Source organism: Haliaeetus leucocephalus, unplaced genomic scaffold (genome assembly GCF_000737465.1).
Source record: "Haliaeetus leucocephalus isolate CR32 unplaced genomic scaffold, Haliaeetus_leucocephalus-4.0 Scaffold484, whole genome shotgun sequence".
Classification (NCBI taxonomy): Eukaryota; Metazoa; Chordata; class Aves; order Accipitriformes; family Accipitridae; genus Haliaeetus; species Haliaeetus leucocephalus.
The window spans coordinates 6,112,343-6,131,704 of NW_010972920.1; the positions used below are offsets into that span (position 1 = coordinate 6,112,343).

General features: G+C 39.0%; 1 protein-coding gene across 1 annotated transcript; it reads right to left on the bottom strand.

Annotated features, from left to right (window-relative positions):
• Window positions 1–9,305: 9,305 nt before the first annotated feature.
• FABP2 (fatty acid binding protein 2, intestinal) lies at window positions 9,306–12,110 on the bottom strand. The gene is made up of 4 exons (XM_010575553.1): window positions 12,029–12,110; window positions 11,197–11,369; window positions 10,505–10,612; window positions 9,306–9,550 (listed from the first exon to the last, which is right to left on the bottom strand). The coding sequence occupies exons 1-4, from the start codon at window positions 12,093–12,095 to the stop codon at window positions 9,500–9,502; spliced, it is 399 nt and encodes a 132-aa protein (XP_010573855.1). The 5' UTR covers window positions 12,096–12,110; the 3' UTR covers window positions 9,306–9,499.
• Between the last annotated feature and the right edge of the window lie 7,252 nt (window positions 12,111–19,362).

Here is a 19,362-nt window from a genome sequence, read left to right on the forward strand (position 1 = left end):
AAAAAAAAAAATCTGGATCTGACTTTTGCATTTCATGTAGTCTGTAAATGGGCACAAACCTTGAATCTGTGTGTGTGTGATAACTAGGTACCCAGTTGACTGTACTTTGCTTAGGAGTTACAACTGTTTAAATGAATATGCAAATAGAGGTGGACAGAGGAGAAGAGGTGCTAAACTTCTGGTTCTTTGATTTGTTACTCTAGTTGCCTTAATGTTTACCTCTGTTACTCAGCTTGTCTTCTACAGTTTATATTAAAAATGGTCCCTTTGCGTGTATGCATCTTACAGCAGTGGGATCAACTAGACGTTAATAACTTTGTAAGGAGATTTAATTAATTGCAGTTTAAAAAGTGTTCCTTCAGAATGTGGTCACTACATACTTAGACTAACAGAAAGGATAAACATATTACCATATATAATGCAGTAAATGTAGTTAAAATAGAGCAGTATTTGTCCTGATACGTAGCAGGAGGTGACATAGGTTTTTTTTGACTGACTTTGCTGAGAGTCTCTGCTTTCACAAACCTTCAAGTGTCTTTAATACAAGTTTACCCAGAGAATTTCTAACTTTTTATTTGAAAAGCCTTAATAATAATAATTCTTTAAAAACGGTTCTGGTTTGCGAGTGTTAAATAAGATTTTCAAAGGGAATTCAAGTAAACTGCAGTAATAGACTGTCCTATTAATATACCTGCTCTATGTTAGTGTACATTTTTAAACACATTTACCGGAGTTGTTCACCCTATATATACTTTAACTTATTAAAATTAAATTTAACCACATAAGCTACAAACTGATATAGCAGAATAGGATGCTAATTTTAAAATACAGAGTTATCATGCAACTATGAAACATTAGTTTTGTAAGGTTTTAGATGCATTTACTACTTATGTTCAGTTCTGATTTATTCTACAATTGCATGCAAAGTCAATGCTGCTATTTATTGAACTTCCTATCTTTTTTCAGCTTGACATTTTAAGCAATGTTTAATGGGGATCAGACATTTGATTTTACTGGCATTTTTCCTATTTGGAGCAGTCCTACGCATGGATGTGTTCTGTATTAGCAAATCAGGCTGACTGAACCTGCAGCCGTTCAGACTGCGGTGGCTGAGGGGACATGAAAAGAGGTTCCTCACTCTTTCTCTGCTCTAGCACCCTGCCCTGCAGTTTTGGCAGCTCTGGCATTTACCATGTCTTTTGGTAAACTGACTTATTTCAGTAACAAAGAGGAGTATTTATTTGGCTTTTATTTGGTTAGTTAAATCAGTGCACAGAACTACTTAGTGAGTGCTGAGGCCCAGCACATGGCCCAGTGAGGGCTGGGGAGGAAAGCAGGGCCAACAGGTTTTTGCCCCCATGGCAGCCCTAAGCATCAGTGAAATGACCCACTGTGTCCTGTGTTAGAGGCAGGGGCTTGGAGTTCTCTTTCAGTCTTAACGTAACATTGAACTATGTATAACTTAAAATTAATGTCAGCAAAGTCTGACACAATCCGAAAAGGCTATATTTTGCCATTATTCATATTAGAGTGTTAACTTGGGGTGCTGCTCATTACATCTAAACATAAATGCCTTTTAGTTATGAAAATAATGCAAGAAGGTTAAATATGCATAATAAACACTCTTGCTTATACTAGCACTGTTAGTCAGGCTTTTTTATGTTTATAAACCTTATATGAGTTTTAGTGCTTCAACCAAATGTTGGCAGTTGTTTAGCATGATTATCCAAGGTATACATTTAAACAGTAGTTTCGGTTATTCTGTGTCAAGGTCAGTTGTTTGTTTGTTTTGTTGTTTTTTTTAAACTACATGCAACTTACAGTAGAACTGGAACATATATGCAACAAACCAGGTATCTCAGATGAATCTTATTTCTACCTTCTTGATCAAAATTTATTGTAGCACTTGGAAAAAAAAATTCTAGAATTTGTAGTGCAAATAATTATGCATGTTTAGGTATGGCTGCTGGTAAACAGCAACTTAAAAAGATTATCCTTTTGTAAGAAAATCAGTTGAATGCAGAAAAAGAACCCTGAAAATGTAAGAACTTGGAAGATTCCTAATTGTCGTATTTTTTGAGAGATTTCAGAACCTGTAAATTAAACTTTTCTAGTTCATTAGCAATGTTACATAATATATATAGCCAGTTACATAAAACGGTGTTCTAATACTTGTGTAAAAACAAAGATTATTGGAATAATCTTTATAATGTAAATAATGTATAATTTGTAAAATGTTTTGCAAAAATCTTGTATTTGAAATGACAGTATTTTTATGTATGAATAGCACAGCAACAACTGTGAATGATGTTAGAACACTTATTTTTAAACATGCATAGCAATGTTCATATTTCTGTACAATGAGCAATATGAATGCCTATTACTGACACCAATGAATTTGGCTTCCAGTAAGCACAACTGGTAAACTTACTTTTAAAGTAGCTGCAGTAGTTTAGATGTACTTCAGGCTCCTTGCTTTGCTTGAACCAATCTTACCAGACAACTTTGTGACCCATGTTTACAAGGTATTTAATTATAGTAAATAGACAGCTAATCGAGGCACCTTTGTTTTTATATTTGACTCTGCACTCCATGTATGTATGTACGTAATATTTGCTAACTAATATGTGATAACTTGTTTTAACTTACCTAGGGTGCCTATTTATTTTTTTATAAATGTCCCCTTCTGGCTATAGATTTGTATAAGAGCCTAGACAATTTTTGTAACAGTAAAGACATTAACAAGTCTTGTAATTAATATATTTTTCAGTCTTTAGAATTATTTTCTTGCAAAGTTCTGCTTGTTCAAACTATCAGATAAAAATTTAAACATCTTTGCCTTCTGTTCTTTTTGTACTCCACACTTTTCTAAAAGAAAAAAAGTTGGCCTTCCAGAACTACATTTTTCCAACAGTGACAGATAATACTGCTACTAAATGGTTAAGTTTTGCAGAGATGGTGGTTCAGTTACCTTTTTTTGAACAGTAAAATTCGTCTTCTGAAGTATTTGTTTATAAAGCTGTTAATGTCTCTCTAGCTTTCTAAATACCTATGAAATGCATAAAGCAATTTTAATACCATGATCCCACAGCCTTGGTGACAACAGATTGATTAGTTACATGAGCTTCCACCTTACTACCTTTGCTCCATTAGGGATAGGTGAAATTTGCCTTGATGCATGTATTCACGTGCTCCAGGAGCGTATAAAATAGCTTGAGCCCAACACATCACAAACCTGCACTTAGAAAGTTAAAAGCTAACAAAAGGCTCTTAAGACTTAACCTCACCTGTCCTCCTTACCAAAAGAGAAGTGGAGCAACATTACAGTGCTTCCCTAGAAGGTTGTTCCCTTGAGATTTTGGGGGGGGGGGGGGGAGACTAGTGAACTTTTCTCTTTAATAGCTACATTTGAAAAACTGGAAAATCCATTTTTCTGTTTGTGAGAATGCAATCACAGTTTAGCACTCTTCTGCACTGTGATTCAAGAACTCTGAAACTGCTGACTTATTTCACAGGTACCAGCAGCCAAGATCAAAAATGCTAGCAGGTAAAGGCATCTCTGTTCTTAAAGCATAGGTCTGATACATGAAGAAAGCCACTGTCAGAGGAAGAATTATCTTTAACAATGAAACAAAAATAAAGGGAAAGAGCATATGCCCACTTTTGCATCCCGATTCCTATTTAACCTGACAGTAGCCTGTTTTCATTTAACGTTAGAAGACACTGAAACACTCTACACTTCAAAGTCTCTGAAATCTAGTTATTTTTATTTGTTCCTGAAAAAAAACCAACCATGAACTGTACTTCTCTGAATCAGCAAATAGTAGTCACATGGGAAAAACACTCAAGAAAACTGAACCCCCTTCATCCGTAGTTGAAGACTGTCTTCCCCAAACCTGATCAGGTAAAAAGCCTACTCTGTGTACTTGGCTCCCTTTTCTTTTTCCTGAGAATGCAAGAGACTCCTTCATTTAACACTGTGAGACAGAGGAAGTTTTGATGGGGCATGTGGAAGTTGAGACCTATTACTGTCTACTTCCACTCATCCATGGAAGAGGGTACTTTACACACAATCTGCCAGCTACTCAAGAAAGCTGTTCTTGTAAGCTTGCAAGGAAACTGGAATGCATTTTTATCTAACTCAGTAAGCAAGGGCTGTTAAACACTGGCATGTTTCAGAAGGCACAGTTAACTGCTGAAGCTAGAATCTCATGCACACTGCGGTATAAAGAGAGAAAAGTAGAATAGAAAACCAAACTGCATCAAACCCTCATGATTAACTTTTTGAAAGAAACAGCTGGGTAAGCTTCATCCACTGAGGGAAAAAGGTCTGAGTTAGCACTTCAGTCTACATAAGAGCTGGATTTTATTCTCAGCCACTCTACAGTCTGTCCTTTCACTTGATTTTATTCAAACAGTACATATTTTCATTTCTACTTAACAAACCTTTAGGCACTAATTACAAAAGCACAGTCAAGCTGTCTTATGTGACCTTTAAGGCACAGTTTAGAACACAGAAACAGGATACTGGTAAAAACCTGAACCGTAATACTTGTGATACAGCCGGAGTTATGATATAGTGTGTATATATGCCTCTTGCATTCAGACGCAAGTGGAGGCATGTTCCCAGTTGTCTGAGCTGCACAAATGGTCCTCCTCTTCCACTGCTTGTTTTCATAAGGTGCATCCTGTGATTAGATAGTGGCTCTACAGAGAACAGAAGAAGTCCAGTTACTTTTGTAGTCCTTGGAAGATAACAGCAAACACAACAGAAGCATCAAGCATGCTTTCCAATCCAAGAACCGATACTATATATATTTTGTTGTTGTTGTTCAAGGGGAAAAAATAAATCACGCTGCCGGTTGTTTGGAATTAGCTTTACGTTTCTTCGGCGGTGTTTGTGCTTTCCAGGCCTTCCTTTTGAGGCTGGGACGCTCCAGGCAAGGAAAGCCAGAGCTGCTCCCCGGTGCCCGCTCCCCTGCCAGGAGCGGTACCTTCCCCCACGCCTGTCCGCACGGCTCACCCGCGGGCACCCCAGCGAGGCAGGAGCTGCCCTCCCTCCTTCCCTCACCCCCGGGCCGCCCACCGCCCCCTTCCTCCCTCCCGGAGCCGGTGCCTCAGCGCAGCGCCGGGCCTCCTCGCCCAACGGGCGGGTGGAAGCCCGCCCCGCCGAGAGCCGGCTGACCTGGGCCCGGCGCCCTCAGGGCAGCAGGTAGATGACGACGAAGAGCGCCAGGTCGAAGAGGACGAAGAGCCACAGGTCCAGCCAGTAGGACTGCCCCGACAGCGACCGGCCGCTATCCGCCACCGCGCCCCGCTGCTGCTGCTGCTGCGGCTCCCGCCGCCCCGCCGCCGCCATGTTCTCGGGCGTCGCAGCGCCGCACGGCGGCACCCACCGCGCAGGCACCGGCTGCTCTTCCGGGTCGGGAGCCAATGGGAGCGGAGCGCACGTACTGCCGCCCCGCCGCGCGGGCCGGCACCGCCCTCGCCGCCTCAGGTAGCGCCCCGCCCTGCTGGAGGCGGCGGTTAGTGGCGGTTGGCGGCCGTTGGCGGCCGTTGAGGCGGGAGTGGCGCCGCTGCGGCCTCCGTCGCCACCCGGTGACGGCGCTGGTGTTTTGCCGCCTAGCTCTCCAAGCACGGCTGCGCTCCCTCGCTGCTCTCCTCTCCTGGCAGGCTGCCGGCGCGGGGGCCCCTTCCCCCCCTCGCTGCTGAGGGGCTAACGGCCGTGCCGGGGCGGGCTCATGTGGTAAAGATGCTGGACGTGGAGGGAGCTCCTGCTTCTCCTGCTGGTGTGGGGAGAAGTGATGCTTGCGGAGGCTCCCTCCGAGCTGGTGACTGACATTTCTGCAGTAGTACCTGGGCACTACTGGTGGCTGCTCCCTGCCAGTCCTCAGGGCGCTTGGCCAGGTGAGACAAGGGTGTGGGGAAAAGCAGGTGGTCAGTCCTGTCAGACCGCCTTGGCCTTGCTCTGTTAAGCTGGATTGGGACTTGTGGGGAAATAAATATTCACAAGTTCTTCCTGATACGGTTTCTTGGAAAGCAGATGATGCCCTGGAGGAAACTAAAAGACCTTTTGGGAAACCCTGCTGTGCCGGAGTTTAGGAAAATTGAAATTGTTTTAAGATACACTCCTATCCTGGAAGGTTAGTTGGAGCTTGTACACCCTAAACAAACGTGGAGAAGGTCACCCAGATAGTGTATACTGTGTGCTTTATTTACGCAACACACAGCTGCATAAGAAATCAAATTAAGCCGCACAACCTGATGCTGTACTCCTAGTTGGGATGTGCTACCCTCAGTCCAGCCAGTTCACTCAGTACTGAAAGGAGTGAAATTATTTTCTTTGTGTCTAGAAGAGTGACCAGAAACTTAGGAGTATACTAAACAAAAACTTCCTCATTGTAGCTATTAACCCTTTTTAGCCTCATACTAACAGAAAAGGCCATACTTGCTGCAGAACGCAGAGCAGGTATATCTGAGTTTAACTTCTCATGAGCATGCACTTAGGGGTAGCTACTTTCTGTAATAAGTTCTACCATTAGAAATAAGATTGAACTTGAATTTGTCTTTATATAGCAAGTATCAGTTAAGTGTATGGTGTTAGGTGAAGTATATTAGAGATTTTGGGGGGAAACAATGCCAGTACTTCCCCTTTAAGTCTCGGACCCATCTGTATTACCTCATTTGAGCAAAAGGAATTGTGGATTTTAGGTTTCCCCACAGCAAATGATTTCCTATTAGATTGCAAAGTAATGTAATTCTCCTAGTCTAATTTACTAGGCTATCTCATTAAAATTCTAATATAATAATCTTATTTATTAGTTTACCAAAGCTGTACCACTCTCCTCCATCCCTTTAATTGATGATCTTATCTCAAGTATTGGAGACTGAGTCTTTAAAGATTTTTCCTTGCTTTTTAAGCATAGGTGCTGACAACATCTGTGTGCAGTATTTGGAGTTGTTAAATACTTTTCAGCGCTCTTTTTTTTATTAATAATTATCAGATTACTTTTTAGTTTGTGGCCTTGTATGTAATCTGGAATTAACTAAAATAATTTCTCAAATACATGATGAAAAAAATACCCTACTGATTATTTTAGCCAATCAATCAAACAAATCTGGTAACCTAGATCAAAATAGCCATGAATCAGGGCGTTACTGGGCTGTGGCAGAGGTAAGTGCATTGGTGCTAGAGTTCCACTTTCTGAACCAGAAGGATGCAAAACCTAAATAGTTAGCGTATTCAGGGAAGAAAGAGAAAACATATTCAGAAACTTAATACAGCTTTCATTCTAGCCAGTAAAGTCTCTAAAAGAAATATAATGGCATTCTCCAATTTCCTGAAACCTTTGACATGTAATTGTTAATACATGCAATTTAGAAGCAATATTGACATGCAGCTGATAATGAAGGTCACACTCTTTAACAGCACTTCGATGGTTAGGGCTGCTGTCTTACAGTTTAGTCTGCTTTTTCAGTGCGCATAGCTTAACTGAAAGAGGCTGTCACATGGCTTATTGCAAGCCATTATTTATCCCTCTCTCTTTTAAAGGCTTTAGCATCTAAACAAAATAGCCTAGAGATAGACAGAATTTTGTAATAGTGTTGTTTCCAGATTTTAGGGTGTTGTTTTTGTTTGGTGGGGGTTTTTTTTAGTTTTTCATACCTTTGCTTTTCAGTTTTACATCTCTTTGTAATTGAAAATTGAAGGACTGTTTAAAATGGTTTTCTCTTCATTGCGCTGTGTGTGGTATATCTGTCCACTGAAAGATGATTATGTAAAAAATACCTACACTGGAAGTTGCATACAATCCATATCCGGGGGAGGAAACCAAATTCATAAAGAAGGGTCATCTGTCTTACTCTGGACTCGAATACTGTTTGCGTCGTGAGAGCATTTTGGCAGTAGAGGGAGCCATGAGATGCTGAAGACCACAAAAATACAGGCTAAGAGAGGATTCAGTTATAAAAATAACTGAAGGAAAAACGGTTTTTCTTTTTTATTCAGTTATGGCCAGCAAAAAGACAGTCAAGGAGAGCCAAGAAAACAGGGGAGTAGATTTTGCGAGGCATTTTGAAAACCCATTAAAATCATAATGTAAATGTACCTGTTCAGAAATGGTACTTGAAATTGGACCTGTAACAAGCAGCATGTGAATAAGCACACAGCAGGAGATTGTCTAGCTGTTTACCATCATCAGGGAGTTCTGTGATGAAGTGCTGTGAGACTTTACAGATATGGCTGCATTTATATTTTGGGTTAGACCTCAGGGCTGTCCTCAGGCCCACGTGGTATTGTGACCTTTTAGCAAAGTCTTACATGAATCAGTCTTTTTTTCTAACTATGGCAGTAGAAGCGTGGGTGCAAAAAGCTCAGAAGCCAAAAAAAGAGCTCAGACCGTATTTGCTGAAGGACAAGAGTGCTGGCAGCACACAGGTTTGTTTTGCTGATGTGTCAGAAAGGGTCCGGGACTGGGAAGCAGGCTGCCCTGTAGACAGGGGGACAGGACTAGATGACCACCAAGAGGCACAGTTAGAGGGACACAGCAGATCTTAACTAGTGCTGACCCTCAAGAGGCAGTTTTACTGCAACCCTTGGGAAACAGCACAACTCAAGGGAGGTGAGGCTGCGTTGAAAATGGCACTTACAGAGTGGACGTGAGCAGATTGTGGTGCATATTTGTCACCCATCAGAAACACCAGTGTTTGAAATCAACGTAGTCTGAAATCACTCTTTATCTTGTTAAGATACCTTCAATATTTTTATTCATGTCCTGAAAGAAATTCACTCAGAGCCTGCTAATACTCTTCCTGACACAGAATGATTCGAACCCCTAATAAATTGGAACAACTCAAAATCTGCATGTTTAAAAGCATAGTCATACTTTCAGAAACAAATACAATGAAATTACTTTATGTGAGATACCTGTATATCATCAGTATGTGTTTTATATTATTCCTATTGATATGAGCAAGGTATCAATGGGATATCATTTAAGTCCTCCAAGTGAGCAGTATTATCACACCATATTTTGTTTATTTCATATTTATATTTACATAAAAGAGTCTTAGAGACTTCGGTGTTGTTAGGTTTCTTTTAGGTTTTGCCATCCTTATTACACAATATTCAATACACAGAGAAACTCTTTATCAATATAAATATTACGGTAAGGAAACTAAGTTGCCATTTGACAAGCAGTGCAAAAAAATATTGACGTTCTGCTTATACAAAATAGGTTTTGCAGCCTTTTACAGTATGGCACTCAGGTAGGACTTGGTACAAATAACATTTTAGCATTTGTATCAAATTGTAATTGGATTTTATTTATTCAAGGCAAAACAGTAAACATAAGGAACTAGCCCCTGTTTTCAACAGGGCTAAGTAATTGCAGCTTAGGAGGTGCTGTGAGGGGATAGAAGGAAAAAAAAGTAGAGGATATGTAGAAAAATGATCTTTTTTCATTGTTTTTTGATTCTAGTGCTGTTCTGGGTGAAGTACTTAGTCCCTTTTGAAGACTCTCTTGGCTTCAACTCCTTCATATCTGTAGGTCTGTTAAGAAATTAAGAAGAAAAATCAGTGGCTGCTATTACAAGGTTTCATTTCACACATGCTATTGAGAGATGGTCAATAGTGATTTAATTAATTGTGACTGGTGGCCCTGTGGGGCCTCCCAGCCCTTGTGCAGGCTCTGAGGAAAGGAACGTAAGGAAAGCAGCCTGTTGTCAGTAAGCATAAATTCTCTATGCAAACATTTGAACCACCACAGGACAGCTTTTGGGGGCTTCAGAGAAAACCCAAAGTGTTGAAGTCCTGTATTCCTAATACCACTAGTTAACAAGTTTCATCTATGTGATTGCTTTTATTAGAAGTGTGAAGAAACACTGAAGGGTTGGACTGCATGTTTTTGATATCTCAAATCTCATACCTGTCCATAAGGTTGTGGTTTTTTAATTTATTCTTTTAAGAAGCTTGTGACCTGCTAGCGGAGAGGATCTTAAAGCGTTACGGTTCAGTTCAGTTTCTGGCTTTACTGCAGACCTATGAACCGTTTCCCTTTTGTCTCAAACTTACCCCTCTGTGCCATCATACCCTGCCCCAACCCCAAACTTTGTTTTAAAAGGGCATTTATCAGCCACTGACAGCATTACGCTGTAGTAAGCTCCTGTGGTAAAGCTTTTACAAGGCAGACACCTGGAAAAGGGCCTTCAGTCAGAACACACCTATATAGTGTGTATATATGTATATATCTTCTGTATGCAGCTTGTGTTTACAGGCTTCAGAATGCATTGATAAGATACAGTTCATGGGTAGAAAAACATAAAAATCACAGATTGCGAGTTTTATTTTGAAGTTTTAAGTTTTGATAGATCCTTTGAGAATTTTAACTAAAGATAAAAGAGGTTATTTGGCTTGAAGAAAACATTTCCTACTTTCTGAACAGCTTTTAGAATTTTTTCCATTTATTGTATTGTAAAGTTGTATGTAAGTGACTACTTAACTCACCTGAACAAGTTCATCACCTATGACTTCTCTGTATGCTGTGAGTACTTTTCCATTATCTTTTCTAGTAAACGTTCCTACAAGTTTATTTCCTTCCATGTTCCAAGAACCCTACAATGGGAAAAAAAACCCACCCAAATATTTTGCAACAGATACGACACTGATTTGATTTAAAGACTGCAGGAAAGCTTAAAAGTGAGGAGATTAAAACAGTAATAATACTTTTTTGGACATTGATGGAAAGGCTGTAAAAATGAAATTTTAATAAAACCACTAGTTTATTTAATTGCATAATAGTCAAGCTAGATTTTTTTAGTACTCAGCACACCTCATTTTAATTGTATCAACAAAGTCATTTTTTATAAATACCCACTCTGCACTCTAGGTGGCGTACTTAAGCATTATAAGAAGTAAAATTGCAATCAGCGGGATTTCATCGTGTGAAAATTGCTACATACTCTGCTTTTTGTGCACTCTATGGAACTCTGAGTTTCATGGTACAGTATTGAACTATTAACAGTTAAGACTACCTTGTGGTTTTGTATATAACCTGCAAACATTCCTGAACAGTCATACTTCAAAAGTAAAATTTAAATTAAAAACTAGGAAAACAAATAATTAATCTTGAAACTGTACTTCATGAACATACTTGAATAACATATAATAAATACATAATTATATAAAAAGTCTCTTACAGTAAGTTCAGTCCCATCAGCCAGACTGTACTCAAAATTGACTCCCAGAGTGAATTCAATATCTATGGTACGGAAGTTGCTTGATTCTTTGATAGTAAATTTGTTTCCATCTTGCTGAATAGTGATCTTCAGATTATCATGGGCTCCTAGCTTTCTTTTCATCATGTTAACACCTAGAAAAATCAATTACCATCAATCAGAAGAAGAGGCCCTAGAGCATCATATTTGTTTCTTTTTAGTGACATTTATGTGGTCAAGTAAGTTTATTCCAGCATTCTGACCTGAATTTTTATTCTTCTTCACTTTTTATTGAGGCCACCTTCACCAGCACAGATATAATGCAAACCACTATCCAACTGGAGTGGTTGTATTTATATCCATATAATGCACAGTTTATACAAACGTATCAGGATGTTAAAATGACTTGAATCATGTGTTGCTATAAAATTGAAGAATGATAATTTCCTCCTTGGGTAATTTTTGAACTAGTTTCATGTTATCAAAATAATATTCCTGCTATAGAATTCTGCTTAAAGTTTATAATTCAAATTCTCTGAGCCTTTTCCTCAAACGTACGCTTAGGGATTCTTTCCCCTGCTGAAATGAGTTAAGTTGCTTAAGATTAACGTAACGTAATTAAAATCAGAACATTTCTCAGTATCTTTTCCCCCCTCAGTAGAATCTTTTGAAAATAAATGCAGTACACTATGCAAGGGCAAAGCAGCAAACAGCAAAAGGACAGGCTAGCCAGAAGGTAGTTCACAGACAGCTCGAGTTTGTATTCAGCTATAGTGGTGTCATTCTTGTAGAAGGCATTGGAAAAGTAACTTACCCATCGCCTCCATGAACTTCTCATAGTTTTCATTTCTGTCTATTTTCCAAGTACCATTATATGCCATGTTTCTCTCTGTAGGAGGACTGTTCTGAAGTAACGTACCTGTGCAAAGAGAATTTATGTACTGGCTTATCTTGAAAGCAATTTACAGGATGATGTGGCTGACTAAAGCTCAACTGATGCACTTATCTTTTCAAGGAGTAGTTTACTGTAGTTTAATCAAATTTCCCATCGTGACCACACTGCTTGCTGAATCTCTCCCTTATTGCCCCATATCATGACAGTATCTTTATTGTTCATCTTAATAAGGAATTGCTAATCCATTCATTTTATTCACCATATTTGAGTTGTAGTAAAAATCAGCTATCTAGTGAAAGCAATAATTAGACTAAGAAAATTTCTTGACATTTTCTATCTCTGTTGTATCTTCATGCTTGTGGGAGAGTCTTTATGCAACTGGAGTCATTATACTTACCCAACAAACCAAACACAAATCTCTACTTTGTCTATTACAATTTGTTAGAAATCTGTTCTGCTCAACATAATAAGCATAGGGCAGAGGATTTACTGAATGTCTGCAGGTTGTTTCAGAAAAATATCCACTTGCTTGTTATCTAGTGCTGAGCTAGGAAAATTGGGATGATATTCTGTATTCATGTGCTCACTTTTTAATATATAGTATAAATTCTGAGCAGTTTCTACACACTTCTTCATTATAACACATTCAGTGAATGCTATGTGCATCTAACCCATTCCTACAACAGAAAAAGATGTGCAGCTAAGTGAATTTATCTGATATGGTTGATTTCCATAGGTCCAGATTTTGTCTGTTCAAGGATAATGCAGAACATGAGTCTTCCGTGACTTAGATTCTTCTTCCCCACTCCCCTTCCCCTCTAATTGGTGCTACTGGAAACCAAGCAAAACTATTGACCCAGCTGTTGTCTTCACCGAGTTTAGGGTTATAATTATTCTGTTCGCATGGATGGCACCAGCTTTGCTATCTGTTAGCTTCAAAATATAAATGTAAATCCTGAATGCCGAACTGGATTTTGCTTAGCACACAGGTGATGGGTTGTGCTCTGCTTACCAAGTTTTAACAGTGTCTCATGTTATCATAATCTTGTACATCTATGGATTGCGGCCTGAAACGAGAGGTTTTACTGAAGCATCACTATAAATTTAGAACTTTGCTAGTGATACCAGAATAGTGTGGCTTTTCACTCCAGTCAGCTTCATTTTGAAATCAATAGTAATCTGGCTAACAGACTGGAGAGGAAAAATGGCTCAACAAGTATTTCTCACTTGAAAATAAAAGAAAAAAGAACATAGGTTCATATTGTTGCAAGTGATGTAAGGAAAGGTGCCATACTTGCAGCCAAACACGGTGCTAGAAGCTGACCGTGCTTTAGAGTTAAAATTAACTTTTCCAGACCCTTTGGTCTTCTGAAAGATGGGATTTGGTGCAAGCTGGTCTGTTGTAGTTGTGAACTACAGCTATTCCAGTTCAAGAAGACTCTCCCAGCAGTAATTTGCAGAGGTTATCTCAGATCTGCCAACAGAGCTCCTTTTGTGAGTGTTTCCTAATTCATGTCATCTGAAGTGAGCCACCTCCTTGTACACAGGAGATGTTTCAAACCTGAGGGTTTTGCCTAAACTGTGTGGGGAAGAGAGGGGAATATGAAGAATCTCGTTTGCCCAGTGAATGATTGCTGAGTACCCCCAGCATGGGGTCACACTGAACATGTTGGAGCAGTAACCTACCTGGTGAGCTGCAGCTGGGAGAGAGCAGGAACCCACAGCCATGTCCGTGTTCTGTGTCGGAAGGTTCATCTGCAAGTGACAAGGACTGGGATTGTGGACAGGTCCTCTTCAGGCTGCAGCTTGTCCTCTTGCCTTCCACTGTTCCAGCTGCTGTTGTTCGCCTGCCACTCTTCCTGTGCTAGCTACCTGTTCTTTCCTCTTCCCACCTCTTTTATTCCTGTCTTGCAGGGTAAAGAAGCCTGCCAGATGGAAGGCTGTTTACTCCTAATGGCCTCACAATATCCACTTAACAACACCATTTAGATCTCATTATGTAGTTTTTACATGCAGTTTCTTCCCACATTTTCATGCAGTTTTTTATCACCAGAATTAGTATCTTTTGTGAAGGACAAAATTGAAGTACTGCATGTCGCTGTGAACTGGAGCATTGTCAGGTACAGGCAAGACATTTGACTTAGGGAAATATACACATGCTAGCCCCTGTAATTGGAACTGGGTAAAAATCAGCCAACTATAAAATGGAAGATGAGTAGTTGTGTTAGCATGATGCTGAATCCAAACTCAGTGTCTCAAAAAGTGTCATAGTCCATGCCCAGTGCTGTGCTAATCATAGATGCCCATCTTACCCTTCAGCCAGCTCAGAAAATGGGCAAAATGAGTTTCTATCAGAGTCAGATTATCTCTTTATTGCATTGGAGTGTATCTTGACCTTTGTAGTTACCACTGTCAAGCTGTATTACTTATTTAGTGTATATATACATAAAAATACCTGGTGTCTGGTTATAGTTCATCCAGTTTATTGTTGGTTAACAAAATTATTAACTCTCTTTACAGTCTTTGCAGAAGGTTTCTTTCTAACGGTGGTGTAGTGCAACTTTTGAACCACTTCTGTTGTATCCAGTAGAAAACTGAGGCCTGAAATAGCGTGAATTATTCAAATTATTTCAGGCATACATGAAAACTAACAAATAGGAAATGACCTTTTATTTTGAGCATTTCAGGAAAGCTTATCTACTTTTTAGGTGGGTTCTGTATTCTCTCCAAGAACCTGCTGATTTCATTTCATTTAAGAAATGCTAAGGTATCTGAAGTAGTGTTTATATATTTAAACAAAACTAATGTTAATGATTATTGTCCTCATTTGAATCCAGCCTATCTTCTTAACCTCTGAAAAAAATAACTCAGAGTAGTGACATGCTGCAGGTTAAATATGAATTTCTACATCAAACTTACTTCAACAGTTTTTCTGAACCTTAAAAAAGAGGGAGGGTCTTACAGAGCAAGTCCTAAACTAATGGGAAGATCTCTCAGATGTGCTTTTCCAGTCAGTTATCTCACAACTTGCCTTTCCGCCCTTGTGATTCTTTGGTCTACCTCAGAAGTCAGGCTAATCAGCCAACTCGAAACCTTTTCACCATGGGAGCTGCGAGTAGCTGGGTCCTGAATTTCACATCAAAGCTTGTTGCTCCATTTCTGTCCCATTTTTCCCTTCCTTAACATTTCTTTTCACTGGGGATGAATCCTTAGGATCCTGTTCAGATCAGCCCCACAGATCTGTCAGTTAAGTATCTCCACAGGTGGTCAATATTTATGAATTTCATGGTGTCTCTACATTGGTGTAGCTCTGACAGCATAAAGAACTGTTCTTCTCTGAGGTCTGATGGAATGTCAGTGCTAGAACAAGCAGCCGTCTTTTTAATCTCTCACAATTTACATGAGTTATTTAGGACTACTAATGCACAAAAATCTGACTTCAGTTTTCTTACATGTACTAGAATCATACAATATACATTTTATTCAGAGTTGAATTCCTATAAAAGCTGGGTTTCCTTCTAAAATTATAATTAAAATTGTTTTTATAGGTTTTTTTTTTAAATGTTGGAATATTCCACAACCTTTTTCCTTTTTCTGTCTACCTCTTCCTTGTGTGGTTTTCAAAGCTACAATTTTTGCTTAGATGGTGCATTGAAAAACTCATTTTTTAGTACTGCTGGTTGCATGAAAGTTGTGAAAGTTAAGGGTGTGTATTCTTGGCTTTGTGGCTTTCTTCAATGTGCCAGCTTCAGAACACTGAAGGTGGACAAACTTACTACCTTTGAAGTTTGATCTTTAAATGAGGTGGATGGAAATAAATTATTAACTTATATGGTCATGACAATCTCATCATGCCAGTCTGTGATAATCGTACCAAGCTGTATTATGATGGTAATTGACAATGAAGTTCCAAAGATCAGGGTGACAAAAATGCTTTTGCAGTGGGTTATATTCGTCTATCCTATTTATTGTTTTGTGGCTTGTCTTCAAGTTGTTCTGCCTAAAATTAGTTAGGACAGTAGAACTCAGCTTCACCATGGAGTAATAGTGGCTTGGTGCCAGCATAAACATAATACACTTATGTAAATATTAGTATATATAATTTTATATATTGAGAGAGATGAATCCCTGTTAAAACCATGCAGACTAACTGGTTTCTGTCAGGTAGTTGTGAACTGATTTGGCAGTGTTTAATGCATGTTTTCTACTGCATGATTCTTCTATATGTCTTCAGATGGATTGCAAAGATGGTTGGGCACTTAAATCATTAAAGTGCCCCTGGATCCCTTATTGTGAAGTTTTGCTAAGCATTTAAACCACAAACACTCAAATTTATGTCAATATGGTAAATAGATAATTCCATGCCAGTAAAGCCAACTTTAGCATAACTATGGGTGGCCTAGCAAGAAGGAGCTCAATGGAGCCTAACTAACACCATCTCTTGGATAAATAATTTCAAAGTACATTTTGCAGTTGGATGTTGTATTGCAATTGGGTGTTGTATTGCAGCAGGATTAGACCATACTTGAGCTAGATTTTGTGCTACTCCAGCTGCCTGTTTGCTAAGTTTCTGGTTTTATTTTGGTTCAAGGAGAATCTCCTGGATGCTGCTAGTATGCAATCTGTTCAACATGAAGACTCAACATCTGAAGATTACTTAGAAATTTCCAGTAAGTATAGATCCATTTTTCTGATTAGTTAGTAGTGGACTGTGGATCTTAAAACTTACTCTTAAGTGTCTGTATACACTCCTTTTAACTTCTGTGTAATGGCTGTGATCCATAAAGTGCTGCATGTTTTGGAGAGTTGATGACTGGAGAGAACTGAAGTGCATGAGCTAATAACATCCAGGTTAAAAGAATCTAGAAGCAAAAGGCAGGATTTTCTTAAAGCAGTAACAACTCTGGTATTTACTTCATCCATTACTGCATGCTAAAATGAATCCTAGGATGACCTAGAATAGTAGAATCTAGCCTAGTTTCAATGAAAAGAGGGTGACAGTGAATGATTGCCAATAAAAATAGGTGTGCTTTTCCAGTAAAGATTATGTGAATCTCTGAGTGTTAGTGCCATTTGTCACTTGTCACATAGAGACTGATATGTCTGTTGACCCATAGGGCTTTGTGTCAGGCTTATCAAAGGTATTTAAATGTATATCTTAATACTCTTTTCCTGTATTTTCCAGGCAAATACTTAGTAGCAGACAAATTTAGGGAAGCAGTTTCTTTTTGTTCAGAATATGAAATGTGATCAAAGGGTGGGGTTGAGTTATAGTCCAGTGAGCTAACAATGTACAGTATTGAAAGTCTGCATCAGTGTTTTCAGTTTCTCCAAAATCTGAACTGGCTTTTCGTTCATTTCAACATAGCTCTTTGCTGATCATACGCTTTTGCTCTTGGTTATAATGTAGCTCCAAACTCCACCAAAGATTATTGTGATTATCTGGATTAGTGACTTGAATCTAATCTCATCTGTAAAATAGGGAGCTTCAGAGTTCTTCTGAGCTCAGCACAATAGTAAGAGAGCACTCTATATGGCTCAGATATTTAAATATTTGTATATCCAAAAGGAAAAGATGGCTTCAAGACAAACCATTCTTTTCTTCATATCTCATGTAAAAGCAGAATGGATAGCTAGATCCTGGGTTTATTTCCAGCTCAGGAATGGACTTTCTGTGTGACCTTGATCAAATTAACCCCTCTACTTATCTGTAAAATGAACTTCCCTTCCGTTAAAAAGCCACATATATAATAAAATAACGTGCCAGTGACTTGATTAACTACTGTAAAAAAGGATTCTGAAGAAAAGCCTATGTATGAATGTATCATGTGTAAACTAATGCTATGATTTAACCATGGATTTTACTCCTAGTTTTTGTTAAATGTCTTTGATGATGTTAAACAAAAGAAACCTGTAAAGTATAGATCTGCGTATCAGCCACTATGAACCAGTGGGTGGGCAGTAGCAGGCTATGGCTGAATTGATTATCCTCATATTTCAGCAGTAAAGAGGATTTTATCTTTATTTGATAGTACAGATTCAGAATAGAAGATAATGCAGCTGTTTGGAGAACAGTTCGATCTCTCAGGAAGTGTAAAAATAAATTTCTGTGTTAAATAAAATAAGAGCTTTGGAATAATGCAGCCAGGTATTTCAAGAAATTCTGAATTGTAAATACTGAAGTGAAAATTTACTGTGTTTATAACTTGTGGTATTTTTCAACTGCACGTGCTAAAAAATGCTACTCTCCTCAGGAGGGCTGAAAAACTCAATGGCTGTCAGATTCCATAAATTTAGATCCTAAAGCTTACTATTGTAACAAACTCACACATTTGAATTATTTCAAAAAAATCTTAAAAGGGTGAGATTTCACAGGACTGTGAAATGCATGGCAGCAACAGCTGTCACCACTGTTACTAAAAATATGGCTGGAGGAAGGCGCTATTGTCTTTTCCATTTGTTGAAAAGGTATTGTAGTTGTGCAAGATGTGAAAGACCGAGTGTAATACTCTTTTTCACCTCTTCAACAAAAATACCCTCATTCAAGGTTATATTCTTTTCTGGGCTGGGTAAGAAATGTATTCCAGTATTCTGTTGAAAACTGTGCCACTTCTCAGAAATGAATTCAAACATTCAGTAGGCCAGTGAAGACTAAGCAGGAGCATGACTAGGTTGGTGAGTGGGCTGGAAAGCTTGTAGTTCCAACAGCAAATGGTTACCTGATATATGTAGATATACATAGACAGTTCTTCAGTTGCGCTCATAAGTTGCAGTTGGTTCAAGCAAACAGTGCTTGTGTTTTGTGCTGAACTAAATCTGGCCCTTCATAACTTTTTGAATGAGACTGTTGTTTGTCAGGGATGTACATACTTTTTGGTTTTGCCTAGAGCTAAAAAAAGTCAAGCCAGAAGTGTTGCTGCGGAGAACCTAATAGGCAAAGAACAGAAATTCCCAAGAAGCCCATTGGTGTGGAATTACTTCTAGGATCAGCAGTTAGCACATGATGAGGCTTTTGTCAAAAATAATTTTGTCATAGTTTTGTTTGATGTCACTGGGTTCACTATTTCCATCTCTCTTACATGCTACCCCAGGAACTGATATTTGGGGGCAGAGGATGAGGATGGATCTGTGTAATGGTTGTACTGGCCGGTTCCACTTATCCAATAAATAAACGGATGTCTGACGGCTCCTAGTAAGTGTAGCTGCAGTGCTCTCTAGTGGTTAGTAGCACTGAATTATTTTTTGCTGGTTTT

What these genes read in the sequence shown, in the direction of transcription:
- FABP2 (XM_010575553.1), bottom strand. Translation starts at nt 12,095, where the DNA reads ATGGCATATAATGGTACTTGGAAAATAGACAGAAATGAAAACTATGAG. An exon ending in GAAGTTCATGGAGGCGATGG is followed by an intron (nt 11,370 to 12,028) that starts GTAAGTTACTTT and finishes TGATTTTTCTAG; the next exon opens with GTGTTAACATGATGAAAAGA. An exon ending in CTGATGGGACTGAACTTACT is followed by an intron (nt 10,613 to 11,196) that starts GTAAGAGACTTT and finishes TTCCCATTGTAG; the next exon opens with GGTTCTTGGAACATGGAAGG.